We start from the raw sequence: 26,576 nt of genomic DNA, 5'->3' as shown, positions 1-26,576 counted from the left end.
GAATTGAAGTGTTCAAGTAGTTAATTTGAGTTTACTGCTAATTTGGAGGTTTCTGATCAGTTTTGCTGACTTTTAGACAAAATTTAATGCTTTTTTGTTTTAATGCTTTAAGTGGTAATCGAATACAAGCTTGTTACTTAAGATATTTTAGGTTACCATTTGACTAAAGTTCTCTTGGTATCAATAATTTTTTTCTTGGGAAATTTGGTAGAAAAGTTGAGAAAATTTTAACCATTTTTCTTATTTTTTGGAGTAAGATTATTTTTTCTTATTCTCTTTTTTTTAATCTGAGAAGTCTCCTAGCCTATTATGACTTGCCCATTGGTTTGCGAACTTTTCATTGCTCTAAGTGCAAAGGAACTTTACTCGGTTTTATGCTTCCTTGTACTATTAAAAAAACTCATTAAGTTTTTCTAGTTTTTTTTTTGTTCAATTTGTGTTTGAATGCCGTCTCTATTTTTCCTTATTTTTTATGGCATTTGTGGAGGTTCAGGGTTCACAATAGTTGTTCTAGTTATTAAGTCATAAGTATGGGCAATTTTATCCTTCGAGTCGTTTCCGGAATTCTTCCGGCTATGTTTTAAGATCTGTTCACACATTTTCATGATTTTTGAAGTCAAATTGGAGTGGTGATTTTGGTCACGCCGAAACAGGAAATGGAGCGAAAAAGCGAGTGGTTTTGCGGCGTGAATTTTTTTCGCTCTAATTTTAAAGTAGAGTGCCGAAACGGTGTTTGAACAAAAATTCGCTTTCTCGCTAGTGGTTTTTTGTTCACATGCGGCAATTTCACTCTGATTTTTCCTGTTTTTTCAATTTTTTGGATCGGGTTTTTTTCTAAATAGTTTTCCCAATCCATTCACTGCTCATTCTGGACCTAGATTTTTGTTAGAATCAAAATTACATATCTCACTAGTGGTTTTTTGTTCTCCCTAGCATCATTTTTGCATTGATTTTCTGTTTTTTTTTGTTTTTTTCATCTGATTTTTTATAGAAATGGTTTTCCCAATTCACCCATTGTCCGTTCTAGGTCTAGTTGTTTGTTGGGTCAATGAAAATTCTTTGAATTGTACGTCAGGACTTGTCCTGCTATGTTTTTTTTTAATCAATTTTATTGGAGTGAATTTTTAAGCGGGAAATGAAACGCGTGAAAAAATTTGGAGTGATTTGGTTGCTGAACAAAAGTGAAGAGCGGAGCGAAAAGAGAGTGGTTTTTTGTTCATACCGCTGTTTTTGAGAGAGAGAGAAATTGATGTGTGAAAAAATTTTCTCTGAGCGAGCGAAATTTTTTGTTCACGTGCGGCTTTTAAAAGCAGTTTTTTGCAATTTTTCTTGTTTGTGAGGTCTGATTATGATATTGTATTGGATTTGGGCTCGTTCTGAAAGGAATTGAAGGTTTCATGTAGTTAATTGGAGTTTTATGCAAATTTGGAGGTTTTTGATCAGTTTTGCTGATTTTTCGACGAAATTTAATGTATTTTGGCCTTTTGTTTTTTTTACTGCTTTAAGTGCAATTTGCATAGAAGCTCGTTACTCAAAGAATATCAGGGATACAAATTGATTACAATTTTGTTGGTATAAAACATTTTTTCTGAAGAAAAATGACAGAAAAATAGAGAATTTTTTAACCACTTTTTTAATTTGCTTTTTTTTCGTTTTTTTTTCAGTCGTAGACAATTTTTTTAGCTTGTTATGACTTGCCCATTATTTCTCGAGCAATTATTTGCTCTATTTGCTCAAAGTAACTTTATTTGGCTTTATTTTTTCTTGTAAAATTTAAAAAAACACCTTACTTTTTCTCGTTTTTTTGTTCAATTTGGTTTTAAATGTCGTTTCTATTCTTCCTCAACCTTTGATAGCATTTGGGAGTTTTTCTAGTGGAATTCAGTTGTTGTAGCTCTTTTGGATGTCTCTCATTTTGATTGATAATAGTTTTGAGTTGTTTTTGCTAAAGAAAATCGAGTAAATCAGAACAAATTTTGGCCACTTTTTGTCTTTTTTCTAAGTTTTTTGCCTATTTCTTCCAATTTAATGTTTTTTTGTTTTTAACTTTTTCTCAATAATGAGCATTTTTGTAGGTGTTGATTCTATGAATTTGCACTTGAAGGCTTAGCAGGGCAGTTTTCATTTAAACAAATTATACAAAACTCTAATTCGTTAAAGAGTTTTTCTTAGTCTTTTTTTAGTTTGTTGTTCAACGTTTCTCTGCAAGTACTAGGTGGGCGATTGATCAAGCCAAATATATAACTAATTGATTTCTATGAGTTATGGATGGGAAGCTGCATGTTATCTTTTTGTAGAGAATTTTGTTTGGATTTTTAGAGAATATTGTTTTTTGCTTTTGGTCTTTGTCAAGTTTCCACTTCTCCAGTCTTTTATTTGTGAATTGGTTACAATGTCTGTTGATTGGTGGTATGCTGGTGATGCATCTGATTAGTGAGAATAGTCAGATTTCTACTTCGAGTCGTTTCCGGAATTCTTCCGGCTATGTTTTTTTTTTTAAGATCTGTTCACACATTTTCATGATTTTTGAAGTCAAATTGGAGTAGTGATTTTGGTCACGCCGCAACAGGAAATGGAGCGAAAAAGCGAGTGGTTTTGCTGCGTGAATTTTTTTCGCTCTAATTTTGAAGTAGAGTGCGAAAACGGTGTTTGAACAAAAATTCGGTTTCTCGGTAGTGATTTTTTGTTCACATGCGGCAATTTCACTCTGATTTTAACTGTTTTTTCGATTTTTTGGTTTGGATTTTTTTTCTAAATGGTTTTCCCAATCCATTCAAAGCTCATTCTAGGCCTAGTTTTTTGTTTGAATTAAATTTTCATTTCCCGCTAGTGGTTTTATTGTTCACATGCGGCATTTTGAAATTGATTTTCTGTCTTTTTCTTATTTTTTTTACCTGATTTTTTTTGTAAAAATGGTTTTCTCAATTCACTCATAGTCCATTGTAGGTCTAGTTTTTCTGTTTTGTCAATGAAATTTCTTTGAATTGTACGTCAGGACTTGTCCTGCTATGTTTTTTTACTTCGTCGAATAAAAAAAATGTTTCGCTTTACCTCATTTTGCCGCTTTTTCAACATTTTGCGTGAAATCTTTTTGACTTCTCTAGGCTAGTTTCTCTCTTCTCTCATTCTGCTAAAAGTGATTTTGAACATCAGTTGCTCAGCAAAGCAATTCCAAATGAACAGAGTCAGTATAAAAAATTGAAGTCAGAAGTAGAAACGGGATAAACCCATACAGCCCAATTTTAGATGCCCGCTATTTGAACATCGTTCCTTTAGGTCTTAGTTACCATCTCTAATGCTTATTAATAGCCGCCCTCATCTTCTCAGCAGGCTATTATTGCGCTCGTATTTTTTAATAGCTGCCCTCTTCTTCTCAGCCGGCTATTATAGCGCTCCTATTTTTTTTTCGTCGAATAAAAAAATGTTTCGCTTTACCTCATTTTGCCGCTTTTTCAACATTTTGCGTGAAATCTTTTTGACTTCTCTAGGCTAGTTTCTCTCTTCTCTCATTCTGCTAAAAGTGATTTTTGAACATCAGTTGCTCAGCAAAGCAATTCAAAATGAACAGAGTCAGTATAAAAAATTGAAGTCACAAGTAGAAACAGGATAAACCCATAAAGCCCAATTTTAGATGCCCGCTATATGAACGTCGTTCCTATAAGTCTTAGTTACAATCTCTAATGCTTATTGGTATTGATAGTAGCCCCTGTAGCCTCTCTCTAAGAAACAGAAGTACGTTATGTTCAACTACGAAATGCCATCAAAATAAATCGGACTTAAAAAATGTTTTTGTACAAAAATCTTTTTTTTCAATATCTTCTATTCTTTCAATCTCAATCATCTTAGTTACCATCTCTAATGCTTAATGGTATTGATAGTAGCCCCTGTAGCCTCTCTCTAGGAAACAGAAGTACGTTATGTTCAACTACAAAATGCCATCAAAATAAATCGGACATAAAAAATGTTTTTGTACAAAAATCTTTTTTTTTCAAAATCTTTTATTCTTTCAATCTCAATCATGCTTATTGGAATCAACGGCGGCTATTTTCCGGCAATCTGCCGGGTATGTTTTACTTCGTCAAATTTTTTTCGCTTTACCATTTTGCCGCTTTTTCGACATTTTGCTTGAAATCTTTTTGACTTCTCTAGGCTAGTTTCTCTCTTCTCTCATTCTGCTAAAAGTGAATTTGAACATCAGTTGCTAAGCAAAGCAATTCAAAATGAACAGAGTCGGTATAAACAATTGAAGTCAGAAATAGATACGGGATAAACCCATAAAGCCCAATTTTAGATGCCCACTATTTGAACGTCGTTCCTATAAGTCTTAGTTACCACCTCTAATGCTTATTGGTGTTGATAGTAGCCCCTGTAGCCTCTCTCTAAGAAACAGAAGTATGTTCAACTACGAAATGCCATCAAAATAAATCGGACTTAAAAAATGTTTTTGTACAAAAATCTTTTTTTTTTCAATATCTTCTATTCTTTCAATCTCAATCATCTTAGTTACCATCTCTAATGCTTAATGGTATTGATAGTAGCCCCTGTAGCCTCTCTCTAGGAAACAGAAGTACGTTATGTTCAACTACAAAATGCCATCAAAATAAATCGGACATAAAAAATGTTTTTGTACAAAAATCTTTTTTTTTCAAAATCTTTTATTCTTTCAATCTCAATCATGCTTATTGGAATCAACGGCGGCTATTTTCCGGCAATCTGCCGGGTATGTTTTACTTCGTCAAATTTTTTTCGCTTTACCATTTTGCCGCTTTTTCGACATTTTGCTTGAAATCTTTTTGACTTCTCTAGGCTAGTTTCTCTCTTCTCTCATTCTGCTAAAAGTGAATTTGAACATCAGTTGCTAAGCAAAGCAATTCAAAATGAACAGAGTCGGTATAAACAATTGAAGTCAGAAATAGATACGGGATAAACCCATAAAGCCCAATTTTAGATGCCCGCTATTTGAACGTCGTTCCTATAAGTCTTAGTTACCACCTCTAATGCTTATTGGTGTTGATAGTAGCCCCTGTAGCCTCTCTCTAAGAAACAGAAGTATGTTCAACTACGAAATGCCATCAAAATAAATCGGACTTAAAAAATGTTTTGGTACAAAAATCTTTTTTTTTCAATATCTTCTATTCTTTCAATCCCAATCATCTTAGTTACCATCTCTAATGCTTAATGGTATTGATAGTAGCCCCTGTAGCCTCTCTCTAAGAAACAGAAGTACGTTATGTTCAACTACGAAATGCCATCAAAATAAATCGGACTTAAAAAATGTTTTTGTACAAAAATCTTTTTTTTTTTCAATATCTTCTATTCTTTCAATCCCAATCATGCCTATTGGAATCAACGGCGGCTATTTTCCGGCAATCTGCCGGTTATGTTAAATTATTATTCAGTTTATTGTCACCGAGATTCAAATAATATATAAAAGCATCAAATAATTCAATGCTATCAATTGAAGGCCTCAGTGCGCACCCACTCAAGCTTAGAACCCACCCACGTTTAAGTAGGTCACACTAGTTCTCAGTCTTGTTTGAAATCAATTCGTCAGAGACCTGTCGATTGTTTGACTAGGGCATAGAATCTGTACGCTGAGCACAGCTGTATTGCGGTGCTCTTGATTTTGTGTACAACTCGAGGGAGAATTGGTTTTCTTGAGGTCGTTTTTTTTAAACCGGAGGTATTTTATGTTCAGGTGGCGTTTTGACCCCAAAACAAAAGAAAATTTTATTCACTGGGAAAATGTTTTCCTGATCGAGAGAACTCGTTTGTTCATGCTGCGCATTTAATCAATGACATTCGACTTTGAGTATTTTTATATCCTACAGAAAATTACATACACTTAGCAAGTATTAACAATTTTGTCGCCCATTTTGGCTAATTTTGTAGCTTTTTGTGACAGGATATTAATTGCTCTCAAACTAAGGTTGTAGCAATTATGTTAGTCTTGTGATCTTTTTTATGCGCTTTTTCGCCTGAGCCTTTCAACTTTTCGTTTTCAAAAAGGGGATAAACAGGTAAAGCCCGGAGGACATTAAGTGGCTAAGGAGCGCTGTTAGAGCCTTACGCTAGTCTTTCTAGTCTCTAAGTGTCCCATTCAGCAAAACTGTTTTGAGGAAACATTTTGCTGGTTATAAAGGCGGTTCTTGATCTTAAAAGTTCGAGCCCCCCCCCCCCCCCCCAAGCGATTTGATCTCCACCCCTTCCTTCTAGCACTACCCCCGCCCCCAATACGCTCACCCCCCTCTCACAATGCGGTTCTGATCATTTTTTTGAGAAATTGAATAGCTGGAATTCTGTAACATTTATGAATTGAGGATATAGTATTAAGAGTCTTCCACTCATGGTCATTCTGTAAATTTAGCTTACAGTTGTCACTTTAAAATACATTTCACATGTTGTTAAGTCATGTGTTTTTAATTGTTCACAGTCCTGTCATTGGAGATTTATTTGTAAGGTAGAGCAGGTTTGGTTATTTTATCTTAATTTTTTTCTCATACGTTCAGTCTCAATTTTTCAATTTAAGTTTTTTGCAACGTAGAATTTTGATGCATTAATCTGATTTTGACCATTTTTAGTAAAATATGCTTCAATTCGTCGGTTAAATTTGGCTCTGCTTATCCACATAAAGCTGATTTAACGCTTTTTGACAATTATGAGTATCTCTTGACTGAGTGAAAGTTCGATCCTAATTGAAATTTTGGCATTTTGTCCGTTTTAACGATGAATTTCAGTATTTTTCTGGATTGAGTTGTTGGCATTCTGTTGCAAAATAGATTGCTGAATAAATCTGGCGAACAGTATTGTCCAAATGGATGTTTTAATTGATCTGGGACGAAATTTGAAGCCTTTATTGTAAACGTGTGTGTGTGTGTGTGTGTGTGTGTGCCTTTTTTATCCAAAATTTTCGCTTGACCGTTTTCTAAAACATTATTTCAATTGACTTCTTGAGTGTCTTTTTCTCGTTTAATATTTGAAGTGATTTGAGTTGCAAGCATGCGGAAATTAATTGTATGGCTAAATTAAAGCCGATTTTTGAGAGATTACTGTACACAGACCGTGTACAGTAGTGGTTAATGTCCCCGACTCTCATCCGAGAGGTCGAGTGTTCGAACTCCTCCCTTGTCGGAAGTTTTGTGCCATAAAATCTTCTCTAGCCTATGACCTCTCCTAAAAGTATTGTATCGACAGTAGTTCGAGAGCAATTTGTGCAAGGGTATTGGTTTTATGTTTAATAGCCGCCCTCATCTTCTCGGCCGGCTATTATAGTGCTCCTATTTTTTTTTTTTACTTCGTCGAACTTTTTTCGCTTTACCATTTTGCCGCTTTTTCAGCATTTTGCGTGAAATATTTTTTAATTCTTTAGGCTAGTTTCTCTCTTCTCTCATTCTGCTAAAAGTGAATTTGAACATCAGCTGCAAAGCAATTCAAAATGAACAGAGTCAGAATAAAAAATTGAAGTCAGAAATAGAAACGGGATAAACCCATAAAGCCCAAGTTTAGATGCCCGCTATTTGAACGTCGTTCCAGAAGTCTTAGTTACCATCTCTTATGCTTATTGGTATTAATAGTAGCCCCAGTAGTCTCTCTCTAAGAAACAGAAGTATGTTCAACTACGAAATGCCATCAAAATAAATCTTAAAAAATGTTTTTGTACAAAAATCTTTTTTTTTCGATATCTTCTATTCTTTCAATCCCAATCATGCTTATTGGAATCAACGGCGGCTATTTTCCGGCAATCTGCCGGGTATGTTTTTGTTATTGCACTAATGTTCTTAATTGGTTGTTTTTATTGAGTTCCATTTAATATAATTTTTTTTAGTTTTTGCTTGTTTTTTTTTTAATTGTATTTTTTTGGATTATCAAACTGGAATAATTTAGTATCTCATTTATTTGCTTTAGGGAGTTCCTAGTAGTTTTTTTTATTGCTCTCAAACAAAGCTGGAACCAATTATTGTAGTCTTTTTTGTTTCATTCAAAATTTGTGATTTGCCTTTTTTGCAAATTTTGGGCTTCCCTAAATATCAAGGAACTTCTCAAGGCTGTCACGCTTTAACATAGCTCTAGAAAAAAATAAAACTTTGATTTTTCGTCACTTTCAAAAAATTTTACACTTTTTAAATATTGCAATTATTTTGATAATTAATAAATTAAAAGTAGTTCTCTTTCAGTAGTGTCTGCGTAATTGTTATATCTAATGTGCTCGCTGTTCAAAAATTGATATTACTGTTTTCTCTGACGGTTTCCCGTTTTTGTGACCGTTTTTTCCTCTTGTGTATTCACGCAGAAACGCTGAAGTTTTTTTTTGAATGGCAGCTTTCTCTCATAACTGAAATGTCACTCCCTTTTTTGTAGGTCATTTGTGTGGATTAGATTGTGACCATACACTTTCTCTCTTCATTTTCCATGCGAATTCGTTTTAAATGTTTATATATGTCTTCTAATAATGCGTCGTTGCAGTTGTTAAGACCCCTCAAATGGCAACTAATGGATTTGCAAGAACGGTTTCCACGACTTTTGACAGGACTTCCTTTAAAAATATATTTTTTTTATTTCGCCCATTTTTGTTATATTTTGTTGTTCTATCAGTTAGTCTCCTTAATGTTACGTCTCTCTGGCTCTTCCACCGGTAACTGCTGAGCTAAATTAGTTTCTTCATTTGAAAATTGAAAGTTTTTACTACTTTGACAACTTGTTTTGAAAAATGTTAGTGATTTTTTCGTTTTGCTAGTTCTTCTAATTTGTATGTTTTTTGTTACTTAGTGTTTAATAGCCGCGAAGCGATAGCGGCTATTATTGGGGACATCGTGGTTTTTTTTAATTCGTCTCTCCATCGATGATTCTTACGACCTGACTTCTTGGAATTGACTTCAGTTACTTCTATTGCTTTGCAGTTAAAATTTGTTTACGTGACGTCGTTTCTGCTTTTAGGTCAATTGCGTGACTTACCTCACTCAAAAAAATGACTTTGAACTCACTTATGGAACTTTAATTTTTTATGAAGATTTACTAGTTAATAGTGTGCATCTAAGTAGTGCCAATATTATATGCCCTAATTTGTGATTATTAGTCTTGAGTTTTTGATTTCGAATATCAATTTTGAACTAGCTCTTTAAGGGCGTTTTCCTTATAGAACGTATGTGTCAAAAATTGACAGTCCGAAGCTAACCCGAAAAGTCTAGTGGTCTATTGAAGGACTGGTGGTCGATCTGTCTATCTTATTTCTTTAGGTGTTTCAATTCATGGAAGGCCACGAGCGTCTGTCGCGGCTATTTGCCGGCAATCTGCCGGCTATGTTTCTAATGGCGGGTCTGTACACTTCATATAATGCATCATGTTTGGATGTATTTAAGCGTTTTCATTCATAGCTAACAGTTTTCACGACTTTGACACGACTTGATTTTGAAAATATTAGTGCTTTTTGGATTTTTCCCGTTTTTGTGACGGTTTTTTTGTTCTCTCGCTCAGTCATTATTCATAAGTTTCATTTGATCTGTAGTTAGGCAAAATTGACATCAGATAGGGTTTCCAGTTTTTGTTAATTTTTTCTGTTGACTTTGACAACATTGGTTTTCGAAAATTTTTAAATTTCTGATTATTGTCTGCATTTGTTGCTACTTTTGCTACGTGTTCCCCCAGTTATTTGCATTAAGTTGATATATGATTCCCATATATAGTAATGCAATAGATGTTGAAGAGTTCAGTTTCTAGTTGTGCGTTCCAATGAGTTTGTTGCCACTTTTTCAGTGACGTCGGAAAGACAGGTTTTTGCAAATGTTGTTTGCTGTCCTTTTACCTTTTCTCTATGGTTTTCTACAAAGTTGGAGTTTGGTGTTTAAACTTCCATTGTGTGAAGGTCTTTCAAAGTTGATGTTGCTTGATACAATTACTAACCCTATATTTCTAAAAGGTGAAATGAAATAAATTTTTTTTTTTAGATTTTGTAGTGTTCTGTTTACTTCCATCGACCTCTTGGTATATGATTTGTTTACTATCGGATGCTCTTCTCTTAAGCAGGTTGATGGTATTGTGAGCAGTTTGGTCAATTCTTTGAAATGTAATTCATGACTGGTCCTGCTATGTTTTTTTCATAGCTTTGTAAGAGGTGTCAATAAATTCTTGAAACTCGTTGCTGAATCTCTTTCTATCTAAATTGGGATCTTTTCCGTTTGTGCCCCCCCAGTACGTTATGCTCCCCCCAGTGACAGAGCACGTGTCATTACATAGTAAATCATTATGTAAAAATATTGCACGTGCGTCTGGGGGTTGCAAATAATATGCACCCACTAAGCTGGGGGGGGGGCACAAACGGAAAAGATCCCTAAATTGTTTGACATGCATGTCGTTTAGGCTGCCATTTCCGACATTTCGTTTTGGCTGTTAGTATCTTTTTTGTAGAGAATTTTTTGTGAGCCGCGCAAATACAAACAGAATCAACGCGTGATAAATTAAATGTTCTGAATTTCATTGCTCTCCAGTATTACCACAAAAACGGCTATAAAACTCATCTCGTGTCAGCTATACTGTGTGTGCTATAGAGATGGATCGGTCGACGGAGAGCATGGTTCGTGGGAGAACTAAGAGACGGCATAAGAGAGACGCCAGCAGTCAATCCAATTGTCCATCCAGTCCGTCGAAGGCGGGAATTCCGACTGGAATGATTGTGAGCTGAACTATTAACGATCCATTGCGATATCTTGATACCCAGTGAAAAGAAAAATTTTATCCTGACTGAATCCAGCATGTTTTATGAAATAGTTTTTAATTGCTCTCGTAGAGAAGCAATTATTGTAAAAGTATGTGTCTTTTTTTATTGCAAAATTTTTGCTTGACCGTTTTGACTTTTCGAGTGACTTTTACCCCCTTGACTTTATGCGTTTCGCGTGATCTAAAATTCTCTCTCAATCACAATTTCAAGCAGCTGAACCCAATTGGCGGCAATTTAATACTAAAAGTCAAATGAAAAGTGCGCCGAAACTGGTGCCATTTTTCACTTTAAATCTTAATAGTGGTATATGTTAACCTCTAATTTGGTTATTTGAAGCCCACTATTGACCTTCTTAGTCCCATTTAGCCCCCCCCCCACTGAAGCAGGCTGCAATTGATTAGAGCTCCCACTAGTCGTTCGAGAGCAATTCTTCGGACGTTTAGTCGGTTATGTTTTTAGAAGAATTTTTTTAGAAGAAATTCATGCAGCGGCCGCTCCTTTGTTAAATTTGCTAGTATCTTCTTGTTAATGTAAAAAGTTCAAGTGATTTGACAAATGTTATAAGTGTCGCCCCTTTCTAGACAAATAATACCATAAATCGCCATCAATTAATGATAATATGGAGGCTCAGTAATGTGCGGACGCACATAATGTTCTAACTCTCTAATGGTTAGAAGATTTGTGAAATATTATCCAGTGTTCTCTCAAAGAGAACGAATATAGTATGAAGTGTACAAAATATAGATCGTGACCTAATACTCATAATATAAAACAAAAGCTCTTGTTTCATAGGTATGCGACTCAAAAGCAGAACTTTTTTGTCATATATAAGCTGAATCAGTAGAAATTTGTAATGGAAACGACGAAGAGTTTCCTTATTGTAATCTTCTGAGGATTCAAGTCTCGAGCTCAGAAAAGTAATAATTTGCTACACTTTCTGGCGTACACTTGACATGGCCACGTACTTATAATTGAACGAAAGTAACATGAAAAGAAGCTATTTGAAAACTAAGCGAAAATTTTTGACCTGTATTCACACCAAAACAGAACTCTCTGACAAACATTTATTACGTCATTTTAAAAATGCTTCAAAATTTTGTCTCCATTCTGTTTATTTTTTTTTCAATTGCTCTCGAATGAAGTTGCAAGCAATTATGGTAATCTTATGCTTTTTATGCTGAATTTTAGCTTTACAGTTTTAAAATTTCACTCATAAACTATGTTTTTGTTTGCGAACTTAAAATATTACTCAACTATGTTTTTGTTTGCGTAATCTAAATTGGTCTCTCTCTCTCTCTCTCTCTCTCTCTCTCTCTCTTCTTCATATTTATAAGCAGCTGAACTCAAATGATGATAGTTTACTACTAAAGGCAGAAAAGTGCGACGAAATTGGTTTGATTTTTTCGAATTAAATTGCCTTGGTAATACTAAACCTTTTAATTGGCCATGATTCATCAAAACTATCAATAACTGACTTTGAGGTTGAATAGAAAGGAAGAGAAAGAGTCTGGGCAACGAATTTCTTATAAACATCAATTTAAAAAGGATTAAGCTTTTCTGACAATAAAACGAGTATTTTTTAACGTCTACGACTATTTTTAACGTCTGAGTTTTTTACGACTTTTTTTTATAGTTAACTACTTTTTTGTTTTATATTATTAATAGCCGCTTCAGCAATTCCAGGCGGCTATTATTGCGCTCCTATTTTGTTCTTCGTCTAACAGATTTTTGTTTCGTCTTACCCTGCGTCCCGCGTTTTTGTTTTTTTTTAGGTCAATTGCGTGACTTACCACACTCAATAAAATGACTTCTTAACTGATTAGCGTGGATTTAAGTAGTGTCAAACAAATGCGACCTAATTGTTGTTCTTGATTATTAGAGTCTTGAGTTTTTGATTTCGAATATTAATTTTGAAAAGCCCTATTAGGGCTTTCTCCTTATAGAGCTTCTGTGTGTCATAAAAATGACAGTCCGAATCTAACCCAAAAAGTCTAGTGGTCTATTAAAAGACTGCTGGTCATACCCACAAGCATCTATCGCGGCTATTTTCCGGCAATATGTCGGCTATGTTTCAAAGTTTGGGCGAAATTATTTGTTAAAGGTATTTATTTAGTATTCTTTAGGATAGCAAAACAATAAATATTTGACTGGCATTAAAAAAAAAACCTGTTGTTTTTGTTTTTTTTACGACCAAACGAAGTTTGTAGCAATTATATTAGTCCTGTTGGTCTTTTTTAATGCGATTTTTTGCTTGACCGATTTTTCGTCTGACCCATTTTACTTTTTTATTAAAACTTCCAATTTTTTTTTCAATTTTTGTCATTTTTAGGTTTCTCCAGTATCAAGAGCCAAGCAACCTCCTCTAGGGGTTGAAAATAGGCTAATACATAGTTTTTAGATGTAATGGAATGTTTTGAGAATCTATATATTGCGAATTTAAGCAATTTTTTAAAAATCATTTGCAATTTTTTTCAAGTTTTTTGAAATTGTTCTCCATTTTTTAGGTTTCTCCAGTCTCAAGAGCCAAGGAACCTCCTGTAGATTTTCATAACATGTTGCTGCATAGTTTCTAGATGTGTTTGAATGTTTTTAAGGATTTCAATTTCACGAATTTAAGCAGTTTTATAAAAAACGTACTTGCAAAACGTATTTTTTCTAGTTTTTTGAATAATTTCACCAGGGGCCTCCTCCGAGGTTTCATAATTAGCTGCTTCATAGTTTCTAGGGTTAAATAAACGTTTATCAATATTCTAATGACTCGAATTTTGGCAATTTTTTGATAAATCTTAGAGTTTTTCAAATTTTTGAAAAATTTTTATGTTCCAAGTTCTTGGATCTTTGAGCTAGTGAAACTATTTAAGGCTTGAAATGGGGTCACTGGATAGTCTCTTGAGAAAATGAAATGGTTCTGAAGATAATAATCTCATGACTTTTGGCAAGATTTTGTTAAATTTGGCGATTGTTTGAAACTTTTTTAATTTTTTTTCCTTTTCTGAGTTTAGCGATGTTTACTGGGCAACGAAACTTTTTGAGTCCTGCAGACGGTTTACATGACAGAACTCCAGAGACAAAAATGGCTTTGATTTTTTTCACAGCGAATTGTGGATTTTTTCCGCTTTGTTTTTTTCTATATGATTTAATTACTTAGAAAGCTAGATATCTTTCCTTCTATTTCTCGTTCACGTTTTGTCTCGCGCACATTCTATCTCCTTCTCTTTCCTTAACTTTTTGTTGGTGCCGCACTTCAGCTGCTGTTATTTGGTGTGATATCATCTATTACCTCACCTCACGCCCCTTCATTTAAGCTAAAACTGGCTTCACTAAACCGTTGCTAGCTACTGACGAAGCCAGCCGCTCACCGGTCGTTTGAGAGCAATTTACCCGAAGTTAGTCGGTTATGTTTATAATGTTTATTACCAAATTAACAAAGTCTAAACAACAATCAGCGAAATAGCGAAGATGCAAATGGGGCAAAAATAAGTCTTCAAGCCCCAACTGACTCTTGCTAAGTCAACGGCTTGCGTGTCGTTCGAGAGCAATTTTTTTTGTTAGTCGATTATGTTTTTTTCTTTTATACAAATTGTAGCATTTGTCAGAAAATTTGGTGCTTTGTCCTTTGAATGCGCAATATTTTTTAACGGCTCCCTAGTTGGGCTTAACTTATTGAAGACAAGATAGGATAAAAAGTGTTCTTTGGTCTCCTCGATACACAATGAGAAATCTGTCAAATTGCGATGATTGTCCGACACCAGATCGATTCAACATAAAAATAGCTCGCAACAGTATAAAAAATGTGAATTTTTCGTAATTCTGTGTGCAAAAAGAATTCAAACATCATTTTGTTCAATAAGAAAAGTAAATGTCTCAGAGATAATGGTAATTGATAATGGCTCCATATGGCCTCAAAAACTTCACGAATTCAAAATACTAATCATCCCCGACAACAAATATTTTCGAATAGACGATCACTTTAAGTAGTTTACGCTCAGTATTTTTCCCATAGTTGTTGCTTTTTAATTGCTTTCGAATGAGAAGCATTTATTTTAAGCGTGTGTGTCTTTTTGATGCCAATTTTTTGCTTGGCCGTTTTGCACTTTTCTTTAAGAATAATCTATGACTTCTCAAGTGACTTTTTTGTGCACTTCTTTGTTTTTAGTGATTAGTAGCCACCGTCAGACTCTCAGACGGCTACTATTTAGGCGCTCTCCTTTTTACATTTCAAAGAATTCGAATTGTATTGGGCGCTGTCTTTTTTTCAAGATCTGTTCACACATTTTATTGAATTTTAAAGTCAAACTGGAGTAGTGATTTTGGTCACTCGGAAACAGGATGTGGAGCGAAAAGTGAGTGGTTTTGCGGTGTGAACTTTTTTCGCTCTAGTTTTGAATTAGAGTGAGAAAACGGTGTTTGAACAAAAATTCGCTGTCGCTAGTGGTTTTTTATTCACATGCTGCAATTTCACTTTGATTTTTACTGCTTTTTCAATTAGGTTGATCGGATTTTTTTTTCTAAATGGTTTTCCCAACCCATTCTTAGTTCATTCTAGGCCTAGTTTTTTGTTTGAACCAAGTTTTGATTTCTCGCTAGTGGTTTTTTGTACATATGCGGCATTTGTATGTTGATTTTCTGTTTTTTTAAATCTGATTTTTTGGAATTTTTTTCCAATTCACTCATAGTCCGTTCTAGGTCTAGCTTTTTGTTTAGTCAATGGAAATTTTTTGAATTGTACTTCAGGATTTGTCTTGCTTTGTGTTTTTAATTCACTTTACCTTTTGATCACGTTTTACATAACTCACGATTTTCACGTTTGAATTCTGGCTTAATTCACTCGCTGTTTCAACTGAATTGATTTTAAAATTCTTTCGCGCGTTCAATTACGCACTGTGATGAATACTGTCATTGTCAAAAGAGCAAAATCAAAAGGCGGGAATTCCGACTGGAATGATTGTGAGCTGAACTATTAACGATCCATTGCGATATCTTGATACCCAGTGAAAAGAAAAATTTTATCCTGACAATCCAGAATGTTTTATGAAATAGTTTTTAATTGCTCTCGTAGAGAAGCAATTATTGTAAAAGTATGTGTCTTTTTTATTGCAAAATTTTTGCTTGACCGTTTTGACTTTTCGAGTGACTTTTACCCCCTTGACTTTATGCGTTTCGCGTGATCTAAAATTCTCTCTCAATCACAATTTCAAGCAGCTGAACCCAATTGGCGGCAATTTAATACTAAAAGTCAAATGAAAAGTGCGCCGAAACTGGTGCCATTTTTCACTTTAAATCTTAATAGTGGTATATGTTAACCTCTAATTTGGTTATTTGAAGCCCACTATTGACCTTCTTAGTCCCATTTAGCCCCCCCCACTGAAGCAGGCTGCAATTGATTAGAGCTCCCACTAGTCGTTCGAGAGCAATTCTTCGGACGTTTAGTCGGTTATGTTTTTAGAAGAATTTTTTTAGAAGAAATTCATGCAGCGGCCGCTCCTTTGTTAAATTTGCTAGTATCTTCTTGTTAATGTAAAAAGTTCAAGTGATTTGACAAATGTTATAAGTGTCGCCCCTTTCTAGACAAATAATACCATAAATCGCCATCAATTAATGATAATATGGAGGCTCAGTAATGTGCGGACGCACATAATGTTCTAACTCTCTAATGGTTAGAAGATTTGTGAAATATTATCCAGTGTTCTCTCAAAGAGAACGAATATAGTATGAAGTGTACAAAATATAGATCGTGACCTAATACTCATAATATAAAACAAAAGCTCTTGTTTCATAGGTATGCGACTCAAAAGCAGAACTTTTTTGTCATATATAAGCTGAATCAGTAGAAATTTGTAATGGAAACGACGAAGAGTTTCCTTATTGTAATCTTCTGAGGATTCAAGTCTCGAGCTCAGAAAAGTAATAATTTGCTACACTTTCTGGCGTACACTTGACATGGCCACGTACTTATAATTGAACGAAAGTAACATGAAAAGAAGCTATTTGAAAACTAAGCGAAAATTTTTGACCTGTATTCACACCAAAACAGAACTCTCTGACAAACATTTATTACGTCATTTTAAAAATGCTTCAAAATTTTGTCTCCATTCTGTTTATTTTTATTTCAATTGCTCTCGAATGAAGTTGCAAGCAATTATGGTAATCTTATGCTTTTTGTGCTGAATTTTAGCTTTACAGTTTTAAAATTTCACTCATAAACTATGTTTTTGTTTGCGAACTTAAAATATTACTCAACTATGTTTTTGTTTGCGTAATCTAAATTGGTCCCTCTCTCTCTCTCTCTCTCTCTCTCTCTCTTCTTCATATTTATAAGCAGCTGAACTCAAATGATGATAGTTTACTACTAAAGGCAGAAAAGTGCGACGAAATTGGTTTGATTTTTTCGAATTAAATTGCCTTGGTAATACTAAACCTTTTAATTGGCCATGATTCATCAAAACTATCAATAACTGACTTTGAGGTTGAATAGAAAGGAAGAGAAAGAGTCTGGGCAACGAATTTCTTATAAACATCAATTTAAAAAGGATTAAGCTTTTCTGACAATAAAACGAGTATTTTTTAACGTCTACGACTATTTTTAACGTCTGAGTTTTTTACGACTTTTTTTATAGTTAACTACTTTTTTGATTTATATTATTAATAGCCGCTTCAGCAATTCCAGGCGGCTATTATTGCGCTCCTATTTTTTTCTTCGTCTAACAGATTTTTGTTTCGTCTTACCCTGCGTCCCGCGTTTTTGTTTTTTTTAGGTCAATTGCGTGACTTACCACACTCAATAAAATGACTTCTTAACTGATTAGCGTGGATTTAAGTAGTGTCAAACAAATACGACCTAATTGTTGTTCTTGATTATTAGAGTCTTGAGTTTTTGATTTCGAATATTAATTTTGAAAAGCCCTATTAGGGCTTTCTCCTTATAGAGCTTCTGTGTGTCATAAAAATGACAGTCCGAATCTAACCCAAAAAGTCTAGTGGTCTATTAAAAGACTGCTGGTCATACCCACAAGCATCTATCGCGGCTATTTTCCGGCAATATGTCGGCTATGTTTCAAAGTTTGGGCGAAATTATTTGTTAAAGGTATTTATTTAGTATTCTTTAGGATAGCAAAACAATAAATATTTGACTGGCATTAAAAAAAACCTGTTGTTTTTGTTTTTTTTACGACCAAACGAAGTTTAGCAATTATATTAGTCCTGTTGGTCTTTTTTAATGCGATTTTTTGCTTGACCGATTTTTCGTCTGACCCATTTTACTTTTTTATTAAAACTTCCAATTTTTTTTTTCAATTTTTGTCATTATTAGGTTTCTCCAGTATCAAGAGCCAAGCAACCTCCTCTAGGGGTTGAAAATAGGCTAATACATAGTTTTTAGATGTAATGGAATGTTTTGAGAATCTATATATTGCGAATTTAAGCAATTTTTTAAAAATCTTTTGCAATTTTTTTCAAGTTTTTTGAAATTGTTCTCCATTTTTTAGGTTTCTCCAGTCTCAAGAGCCAAGGAACCTCCTGTAGATTTTCATAACATGTTGCTGCATAGTTTCTAGATGTGTTTGAATGTTTTTAAGGATTTCAATTTCACGAATTTAAGCAGTTTTATAAAAAACGTACTTGCAAAACGTATTTTTTCTATTTTTTTGAATGATTTCACCAGGGGCCTCCTCCGAGGTTTCATAATTAGCTGCTTCATAGTTTCTAGAGTTAAATAAACGTTTATCAATATTCTAATGACTCGAATTTTGGCAATTTTTTGATAAATCTTAAGAGTTTTTCAAATTTTTGAAAAATTTTTATGTTCCAAGTTCTTGGATCTTTGAGCTAGTGAAACTATTTAAGGCTTGAAATGGGGTCACTGGATAGTCTCTTGAGAAAATGAAATGGTTCTGAAGATAATAATCTCATGACTTTTGGCAAGATTTTGTTAAATTTGGCGATTGTTTTAAACTTTTTTAATTTTTTTTCCTTTTCTGAGTTTAGCGATGTTTATTGGGCAACGAAACTTTTTGAGTCCTGCAGACGGTTTACATGACAGAACTCCAGAGACAAAAATGGCTTTGATTTTTTTCACAGCGAATTGTGGATTTTTCCGCTTTGTTTTTTTTCTATATGATTTAATTACTTAGAAAGCTAGATATCTTTCCTTCTATTTCTCGTTCACGTTTTGTCTCGCGCACATTCTATCTCCTTCTCTTTCCTTAACTTTTTGTTGGTGCCGCACTTCAGCTGCTGTTATTTGGTGTGATATCATCTGTTACCTCAACTCACGCCCCTTCATTTAAGCTAAAACTGGCTTCACTAAACCGTTGCTAGCTACTGACGAAGCCAGCCGCTCACCGGTCGTTTGAGAGCAATTTACCCGAAGTTAGTCGGTTATGTTTATAATGTTTATTACCAAATTAACAAAGTCTAGACAACAATCAGCGAAATAGCGAAGATGCAAATGGGGCAAAAATAAGTCTTCAAGCCCCAACTGACTCTTGCTAAGTCAACGGCTTGCGTGTCGTTCGAGAGCAATTTTTTTTGTTAGTCGATTATGTTTTTTTCTTTTATACAAATTGTAGCATTTGTCAGAAAATTTGGTGCTTTGTCCTTTGAATGCGCAATATTTTTTAACGGCTCCCTAGTTGGGCTTAACTTATTGAAGACAAGATAGGATAAAAAGTGTTCTTTGGTCTCCTCGATACACAATGAGAAATCTGTCAAATTGCGATGATTGTCCGACACCAGATCGATTCAACATAAAAATAGCTCGCAACAGTATAAAAAATGTGAATTTTTCGTAATTCTGTGTGCAAAAAGAATTCAAACATCATTTTGTTCAATAAGAAAAGTAAATGTCTCAGAGATAATGGTAATTGATAATGGCTCCATATGGCCTCAAAAACTTCACGAATTCAAAATACTAATCATCCCCGACAACAAATATTTTCGAATAGACGATCACTTTAAGTAGTTTACGCTCAGTATTTTTCCCATAGTTGTTGCTTTTTAATTGCTTTCGAATGAGAAGCATTTATTTTAAGCGTGTGTGTCTTTTTGATGCCAATTTTTTGCTTGGCCGTTTTGCACTTTTCTTTAAGAATAAGCTTTGACTTCTCAAGTGACTTTTTTGTGCACTTCTTTGTTTTTAGTGATTAGTAGCCACCGTCAGACTCTCAGACGGCTACTATTTAGGCGCTCTCCTTTTTACATTTCAAAGAATTCGAATTGTATTGGGCGCTGTCTTTTTTTCAAGATCTGTTCACACATTTTATTGAATTTTAAAGTCAAACTGGAGTAGTGATTTTGGTCACTCGGAAACAGGATGTGGAGCGAAAAGTGAGTGGTTTTGCGGTGTGAACTTTTTTCGCTCTAATTTTGAATTAGAGTGAGAAAACGGTGTTTGAACAAAAATTCGCTTTGTCGCTAGTGGTTTTTTATTCACATGCTGCAATTTCACTTTGATTTTTACTGTTTTTTCAATTAGGTTGATCGGATTTTTTTTCTAAATGGTTTTCCCAACCCATTCATAGTTCATTCTAGGCCTAGTTTTTTGTTTGAACCAAGTTTTGATTTCTCGCTAGTGGTTTTTTGTACATATGCGGCATTTGTATATTGATTTTCTGTTTTTTGAAATCTGATTTTTTGGAATTTTTTTCCAATTCACTCATAGTCCGTTCTAGGTCTAGCTTTTTGTTTAGTCAATGGAAATTTTTTGAATTGTACTTCAGGATTTGTCTTGCTTTGTGTTTTTAATTCACTTTACCTTTTGATCACGTTTTACATAACTCACGATTTTCACGTTTGACTTCTGGCTTAATTCACTCGCTGTTTCAACTGAATTGATTTTAAAATTCTTTCGCGCGTTCAATTACGCAATGTGATGAATACTGTCATTGTCAAAAGAGCAAAATCAAAAGAAACGGAATAAACCGATAAAGCCCGGTCATAGTGCATTAGGTTATCAAAGTTCATTAGAGCGATTGCTAGCTGATGTTAGTATTAAGCTTAAAACCCTTCAACTTAGAAGCTGCGGTAAGTATAGGTTTAGAATCTAACTGAAACTGCACACTCAATTAGAAAAATTTTTGAAACTTAGGAAAACTTTGGAAAATTTTGTCAATATAAATCTCTTCTTTCGTTTTCTTTTTCAATCTCAATGTGCGTCTAGCGCGTCGACGGCGGCTATTTTCAGGCAATCTGCCGGCTATGTTTAATAGCCGCACAGCGATAGCTGGGGCTATTATTGGCCTTCTCTTGGTTTTTTTATTTCGTGTCGCGATTTTTGTTACGACCATGTAACGTTACAACCACTTCAAATCTGCTTTTTCTTCATTCGTTCATGCAATTTCAACTGAATTGCGTGCGTGACGTCATTTTTCGTTCTTGGTGGAGTGTTTTTTGTTGTATGGGTATGTATCACTCTAAATGAAGGTTATTTGATAGCAGTTAATAGAGGCAGCAAAAACTTGTACAGGTTTTTAATCAAAATATAACAGATCAGCCTTCAATGAAAAGACGAATTTTTTTGGTCTGTCTTTTTACTGTTTTTTTGAGACTGCAGATCTACAAATCTATTGCGGCTATTTTCTGGCAATCTGCCAGCTATGTTTTCATTTGCTCTAACTCCGAATAACGTTTGTTGTTTAGCCAAAACCAATTGTTAGAGACTAGATGACACGGCCCTGATAGCGCAGTGCTTAATACCTCCCTCGAGGTGACGGAATAGGTAGATCTTTTGCGTTTGTACCCCCCCCCCCCACCAGCTTAGTGGGTCGTGCTATTGGCACCCTACAGACGCGCGTGCCATTTTTTACAATGACTTACCATGTAATGAAACGTGATCTGTGATTGGAGGGAGCATAACGTATTGGGGGCACAAACGGAAAAGATCCGAATCGGACTCAGGAGGTCGGGTTTCGAATCCTACCGTCGGCCGATGTTTTCGCACCCATAAAAATTTATCTAGGCTAAAGCCCCTGATTTAAATTGCGCCGTCTGTCATTCGAGGGCAATTTTTCCGACGTTAGTCGGTTTATGTTTAAATTAATCTAAGCAAGAGATAGGAAGTTTTGACATTGTTACCGCTCACAAATTTTTTCGATACATGTCTGTGAAAGTTTCAAAAGGTTTCGAAAATGGCATATTAGCCATAATCTTAAATGTAACCATGGACAACCGTTTGACAAACCCCTACAATTTTTTGGAAAAACAAAGGTTTATGGTAAATTGATAATAAGTTCTAAAAAGCTTGACTTTGATGGAAAATGTATTTTTAAGTGAATTTTAAATGAAATTTTGGAAACCCTACAATAAAAACATTATATACTCGATTATTCTAATGATAGCACTCCCTACGATCGGTCAAATTTGGTTGAAGAAGCCAGTTAAGCATATAGTTCTCTCCACCCTCCCCTGAGCAACGAAATTTATTTTAGTTCTACAAAAACTCGAAAACAACTTCCTTCGAATCGATTGATGCAACCTTGCATAATGTATCAATTTTGCTTTCGAACATTTTATAAAATCGGTGTACTACTCTCAACAAAAGTCAAATATATTCAATTGTGTTTAGGAAAGCATTCATAATGAGTGGGGCATTTCATCAGCCATGGTGGGTCTGGGTTGCTGCGCTCCTAATGAAGAAGCAAAAGCAACTCATTTGACGAATCAGTACAGGAACTTCTCAGAGTACACTCGATGTCTCCTCTCTAACGTGTCTAGCCACTCAGTAGTCTTGATTGCTCAGACCTCTGCCGGCAGTTACGTCATTGAAGACCTGGAGATCTCGTGTGCATGTAACTTTTCAAACAGACGGCCTACATCCAGTGCAGGCAGACATCAGCTACTCGTCACTCAGCCAGGTTTAAAAATAAATCACTTAATTAGTACATTCAAAAACGTAAATAATGACCGACTCATGGAGAGCATATTATGTACAATAAATTACATAGTGTAGGATGAAAAATAGGGTTGTTGTCAACTGAACTTTGTATTTTCTTTCAAAAGCTCAGCGCGGGAAGTAATTTTGCCCCTTTGGTTTGCTAAGTAAGTTTCAGAATAAACATTAGCACCCTTGATTTAATAGGGCACTAAGTCGCTTAGGCAGCTATCACCTATCTTCTAAAATTTAATCCTCATAAGATTAATGTTTGTTTGTGCGTCATCTAATGCCTTTTGGAATTGTAGGGTACTGCCTCAGATAAGAACGATTTGCCTCAGATAAGAACGAGTTAATCGATTTGCGAAAAACTACTGAAATTGAAGCCATCTGACGAGTTCTCTAAAGCACTGTTCAATTTTGACCTAGTGCCAAACGTCCGAGTATAATACGCCTTCCGCAAACTTATGGGTAATATCGAACAAATGAAGAGGTACATAAAGCACTTGGGTTGCTTACATTGTAGTTAGTAGTACGTCTATTGCAGGTCCACAGAATATTAGTGCCTCGTGGCGCAATCAGACGCTGAGCAAGCCTGTGTTCGTGAACAAGAATGCCACTTCTCCTGATGTCGTAAACATGGTGTTCCCACAGCCTCTGGTCATGCCCAACATCAGACACAGGATAGCAGCTTCTCTCGCACTGATTGCGCTTGTCACATGTAAGTATATTTGCGGCGTGTTAGTGTCAGTTTTAGCCACGGTAACGGTTAGATCCCAAATCACGGACTCCAGACACACATTGGACTCGAGGAATTCAAATCATAGAGAAAGCGGATTTAAATTTAAATTAACGGACGATGTTTACTCTTGAAATCAAAATCAATTTGATAGAGCCTGTTTAAGACGAGTGAAAAGTGCAGTGATCTCAATATGACAGAGCGTTGCCTGAATTTGAAGCAGATAAATATTTGGATGATCTGTAATACTGTGTGTGAAATTTCACTCGTCTTCACATTTCTCTCGTCTTCAGCTTAAAAATTTCAGGTGTTAAAACCCTGTCCCTTGTACCCTTGTAACTGACGAAATCCTAATAAGTTAAATAATTTCAGCTTTCAGAGTAAGTTCAGACACAAACGCTGTGCAATCTCAGTCAGCAATTGCGTATCAATTAATGGATTAATTAGTTAATAAGATGTTAATTAATTAATGGTTTGATCGTAATCAGTTCATGTTTTACACGATACTGACTGACCAAATTATAATACATCATTGATAGTTTTGTAATTCCGCATGCCAAAGTTTTCAACTAATGAGAGGTTTTCATTTGCTCCAAAGTAAAATATTAGACTAATTTTGACCTATCGCTATCCGATATGTTTCCTTCAGTATAAAAGACCTGTTTATCCTAGAATAGTCTGAAGGAAATAAAGAACATTTTTGCGATAAATCAAAATACATTTACGTGTGGATTTCGCTTGCAATAATCCTTTTCAAAATTTGGCCTAATGCCAAGTAGTGGGAATAATTAGCATATGTTGAGTATTTTAGGCTGCGCAATAGTGGCTATTGTGTCAACCATATGGTGCTGCATACGCTTTCTAAGAAGTCCAACCTACGGTAACAAAAATAACAGACAGCGCTCAATCTGCTGCAGTAGCTGCAAATGGGGTATCAACAATCGCAACACATTCCCAAGCAACAGGTCACGCATGAAAATGCAAATAGGAGTGAACATTAAAGAGAAATGGAGTGAAAATCTGGAAATTTTCAACTTGCACGAGACTACTTCAGACGAAGATTATGACGATTCCGATTATTTTACGAAGAGTAAAGGGAAAAATAGTAACAGTTCCGCCAAATTGGGTATCGATTTTGATCCCAGGTCGTCGGATAGGTTGCTGAAGGAGGACTCGCGAAAAAATCGGGAAGATAATATATAGATCAGTCTTTCGTTTAAGTTTAAGTTCGTTTTTCGTTCCTTGGTTTGTGTACATAGCTGTTTATTCTCCGTTTGTAACATTTTGTAAAGGCAACAATGTTCAATTTGAAATTTTAATCACTTTGACTGTTTAATTGCCCTTGAACGAAGTTCATAGTAATTATTGTAAACGTGTGTGTCTTTTTTATGCAATTTTTTCGCTTGACAATTTTGCGCGTTTCTTCTAGAATTTTCTTTGACTTCTCAAGTGATTTTTTCACGCTTTCGTTCATCAGTTTTGAGTGATCTGTACTGCTCCGAAGTTGCTAATATATAATCGGTTGCAGCATAGCAAAATTTTGTTACTCGTAGCGCAGTGGTTAGTGCGGGTGGCCATTGATCGTTCGAATCCCGGTGGGGTCGAAGTTTTTTGCACCCATAAAGAAAAATTGATCTAGACTAAAGACCATGAATTAAATTCCCTCGCCTGTCGTTCAAGAGAAATTCTTCCGACATTTGTCGGTTTATGTTTCTCTTTGGGTCTTACTGAACCATAATATCCTTTAATGATGTTAATTGTAGCTCCTTAGTTATCCCCTATAATACCCCAATTGCCCCGGCCTGAAGCAGGTTGAAATATAATTAGCTAGCTTAAACGAGCCAGTTAGCTGTTCTAGAGCGTTGTGTCAGTCATTAGTTATTTATTAGCACTTGAAGAAGTACATTTCTAAGCCTGGAAATTTTCGTTGATTATTGACTTTGTTGAATATCATTTTGAATATTGTCTTGTTTTCAAACCTGGACCTCCTTTTGAACATTGACTGCTTGGTTGCTTCAATTAAGATGGGGCTCGCATGGAGTTATTAATGTAGAGTACAGAAAGCAGCCGCTGGTATTATTAAAGGTCAAAAGATAATTTCAAGAAATTGTAACTTGAATTATAAGTTATATACTTCGTTGAAAATTAAGCTTTGCTAAACCGATGTAGCCCGTTTTGAACAAAAATGAGAGAGCCTGGACAGCTGAGAGACACATCTTGCTTGCCATCTTCATCCCTGCAATTACCATACAAAAACGTATATGGCAAATGGATACTTTGAAAGTAAATTTTAGTTGCTCTCGAACGAAGTTTGAAGCAATAATCGTAAACGCATTGATCTTTTTTTTGCAAAATTTTTGCTTGAGCGTTCTGACTTCTGGAGTGATTTCTATACTTGACTTTTTCGTTTTTCTAAATTCTGCCCATTTCGCTAAAAATGCACAGGTCGGCAGCTGAAATCAAGTGGCAGCAGTTCACTAGTAAGTCAAGTGAGAAGTGCGCCAAAATTGGTGGTTTGTTTACTTTATACTTTATTGGTGGTGATAGTGAGACAAAATAACCTCTTATGACGTCATTTGATGCCCCTTTTAGAGAGTTTAGCAGGCTCCAATAGATTCGAGCTCCCACAAGTTCGAGAGCAGTGCTTCCGACGTTAGTCTGTTGTCTAGTTGTTTCTTGGGCAATTTTTGCCTGAAGGATGTTAGATAAATGTTAAAGAAAGTTTGTGCATCTGAGTTAGGCACATCAAGTTTCGTATTTGAATTTGATAGCCTGTATGCATGAAATCAGTACATTGGATAAACTATTGCAGTAGGGTTTTCCGTAGAAAAACGTTAGCATATCAAACTGCACCAAAAACATCATTTTTTGTTGCAGAAGAAGGGAACTACCGTTCTCAAAGGCCGCCAAATGGAAACGATGGTAATTTTTGTTACAGAAACACCGTTGCTAACCCTTTTCTTTTCGAATGACTTCCTTTCATAAACTAAGTTCTTGTAACTCTGACTTTTATAACAACGGTTATGAAAACTAGTCTTAGTAAAATAGCCTCATAAGTTGAATAAATATGCTACCGTTTGTGGTGTTGAAACAACTTCATGAGTTCAGCTTCCCTTTTAGTGTCAAATTAGACTGACTTTGATAATCTATTTCAAATTTTATGAAATTGTTACAAATCCCTAGGCGACAGCTGTCAACAGTTGAACAAAGAGACAGTTGACCACAACGACAGGTGAAATCGGGGACAGTTGAAGTCAATG

At 35.1% G+C, this 26,576-nt stretch overlaps 1 protein-coding gene across 1 annotated transcript in view; it reads left to right on the top strand.

Moving 5' to 3' along the window:
• The window catches only part of LOC142341352 (carboxypeptidase D-like), a 58,195-nt gene extending 33,556 nt beyond the window's left edge, over positions 1–24,639 (top strand). The window contains exons 10-13 of the mRNA XM_075392279.1: positions 10,542–10,666; positions 22,272–22,560; positions 23,125–23,298; positions 24,128–24,639. Coding sequence (XP_075248394.1) covers positions 10,542–10,666; positions 22,272–22,560; positions 23,125–23,298; positions 24,128–24,519 — 980 coding nt within the window. The 3' untranslated portion in view covers positions 24,520–24,639. The remainder of the gene's footprint in view (positions 1–10,541; positions 10,667–22,271; positions 22,561–23,124; positions 23,299–24,127) is intronic.
• The last annotated feature ends 1,937 nt before the right edge of the window (positions 24,640–26,576 follow it).

This window comes from Convolutriloba macropyga, chromosome 6 (genome assembly GCF_964194025.1).
Source record: "Convolutriloba macropyga chromosome 6, txConMacr16.3, whole genome shotgun sequence".
Taxonomy (NCBI): Eukaryota; Metazoa; Xenacoelomorpha; order Acoela; family Convolutidae; genus Convolutriloba; species Convolutriloba macropyga.
This window is presented reverse-complemented; position numbering and strand designations above follow the sequence as displayed.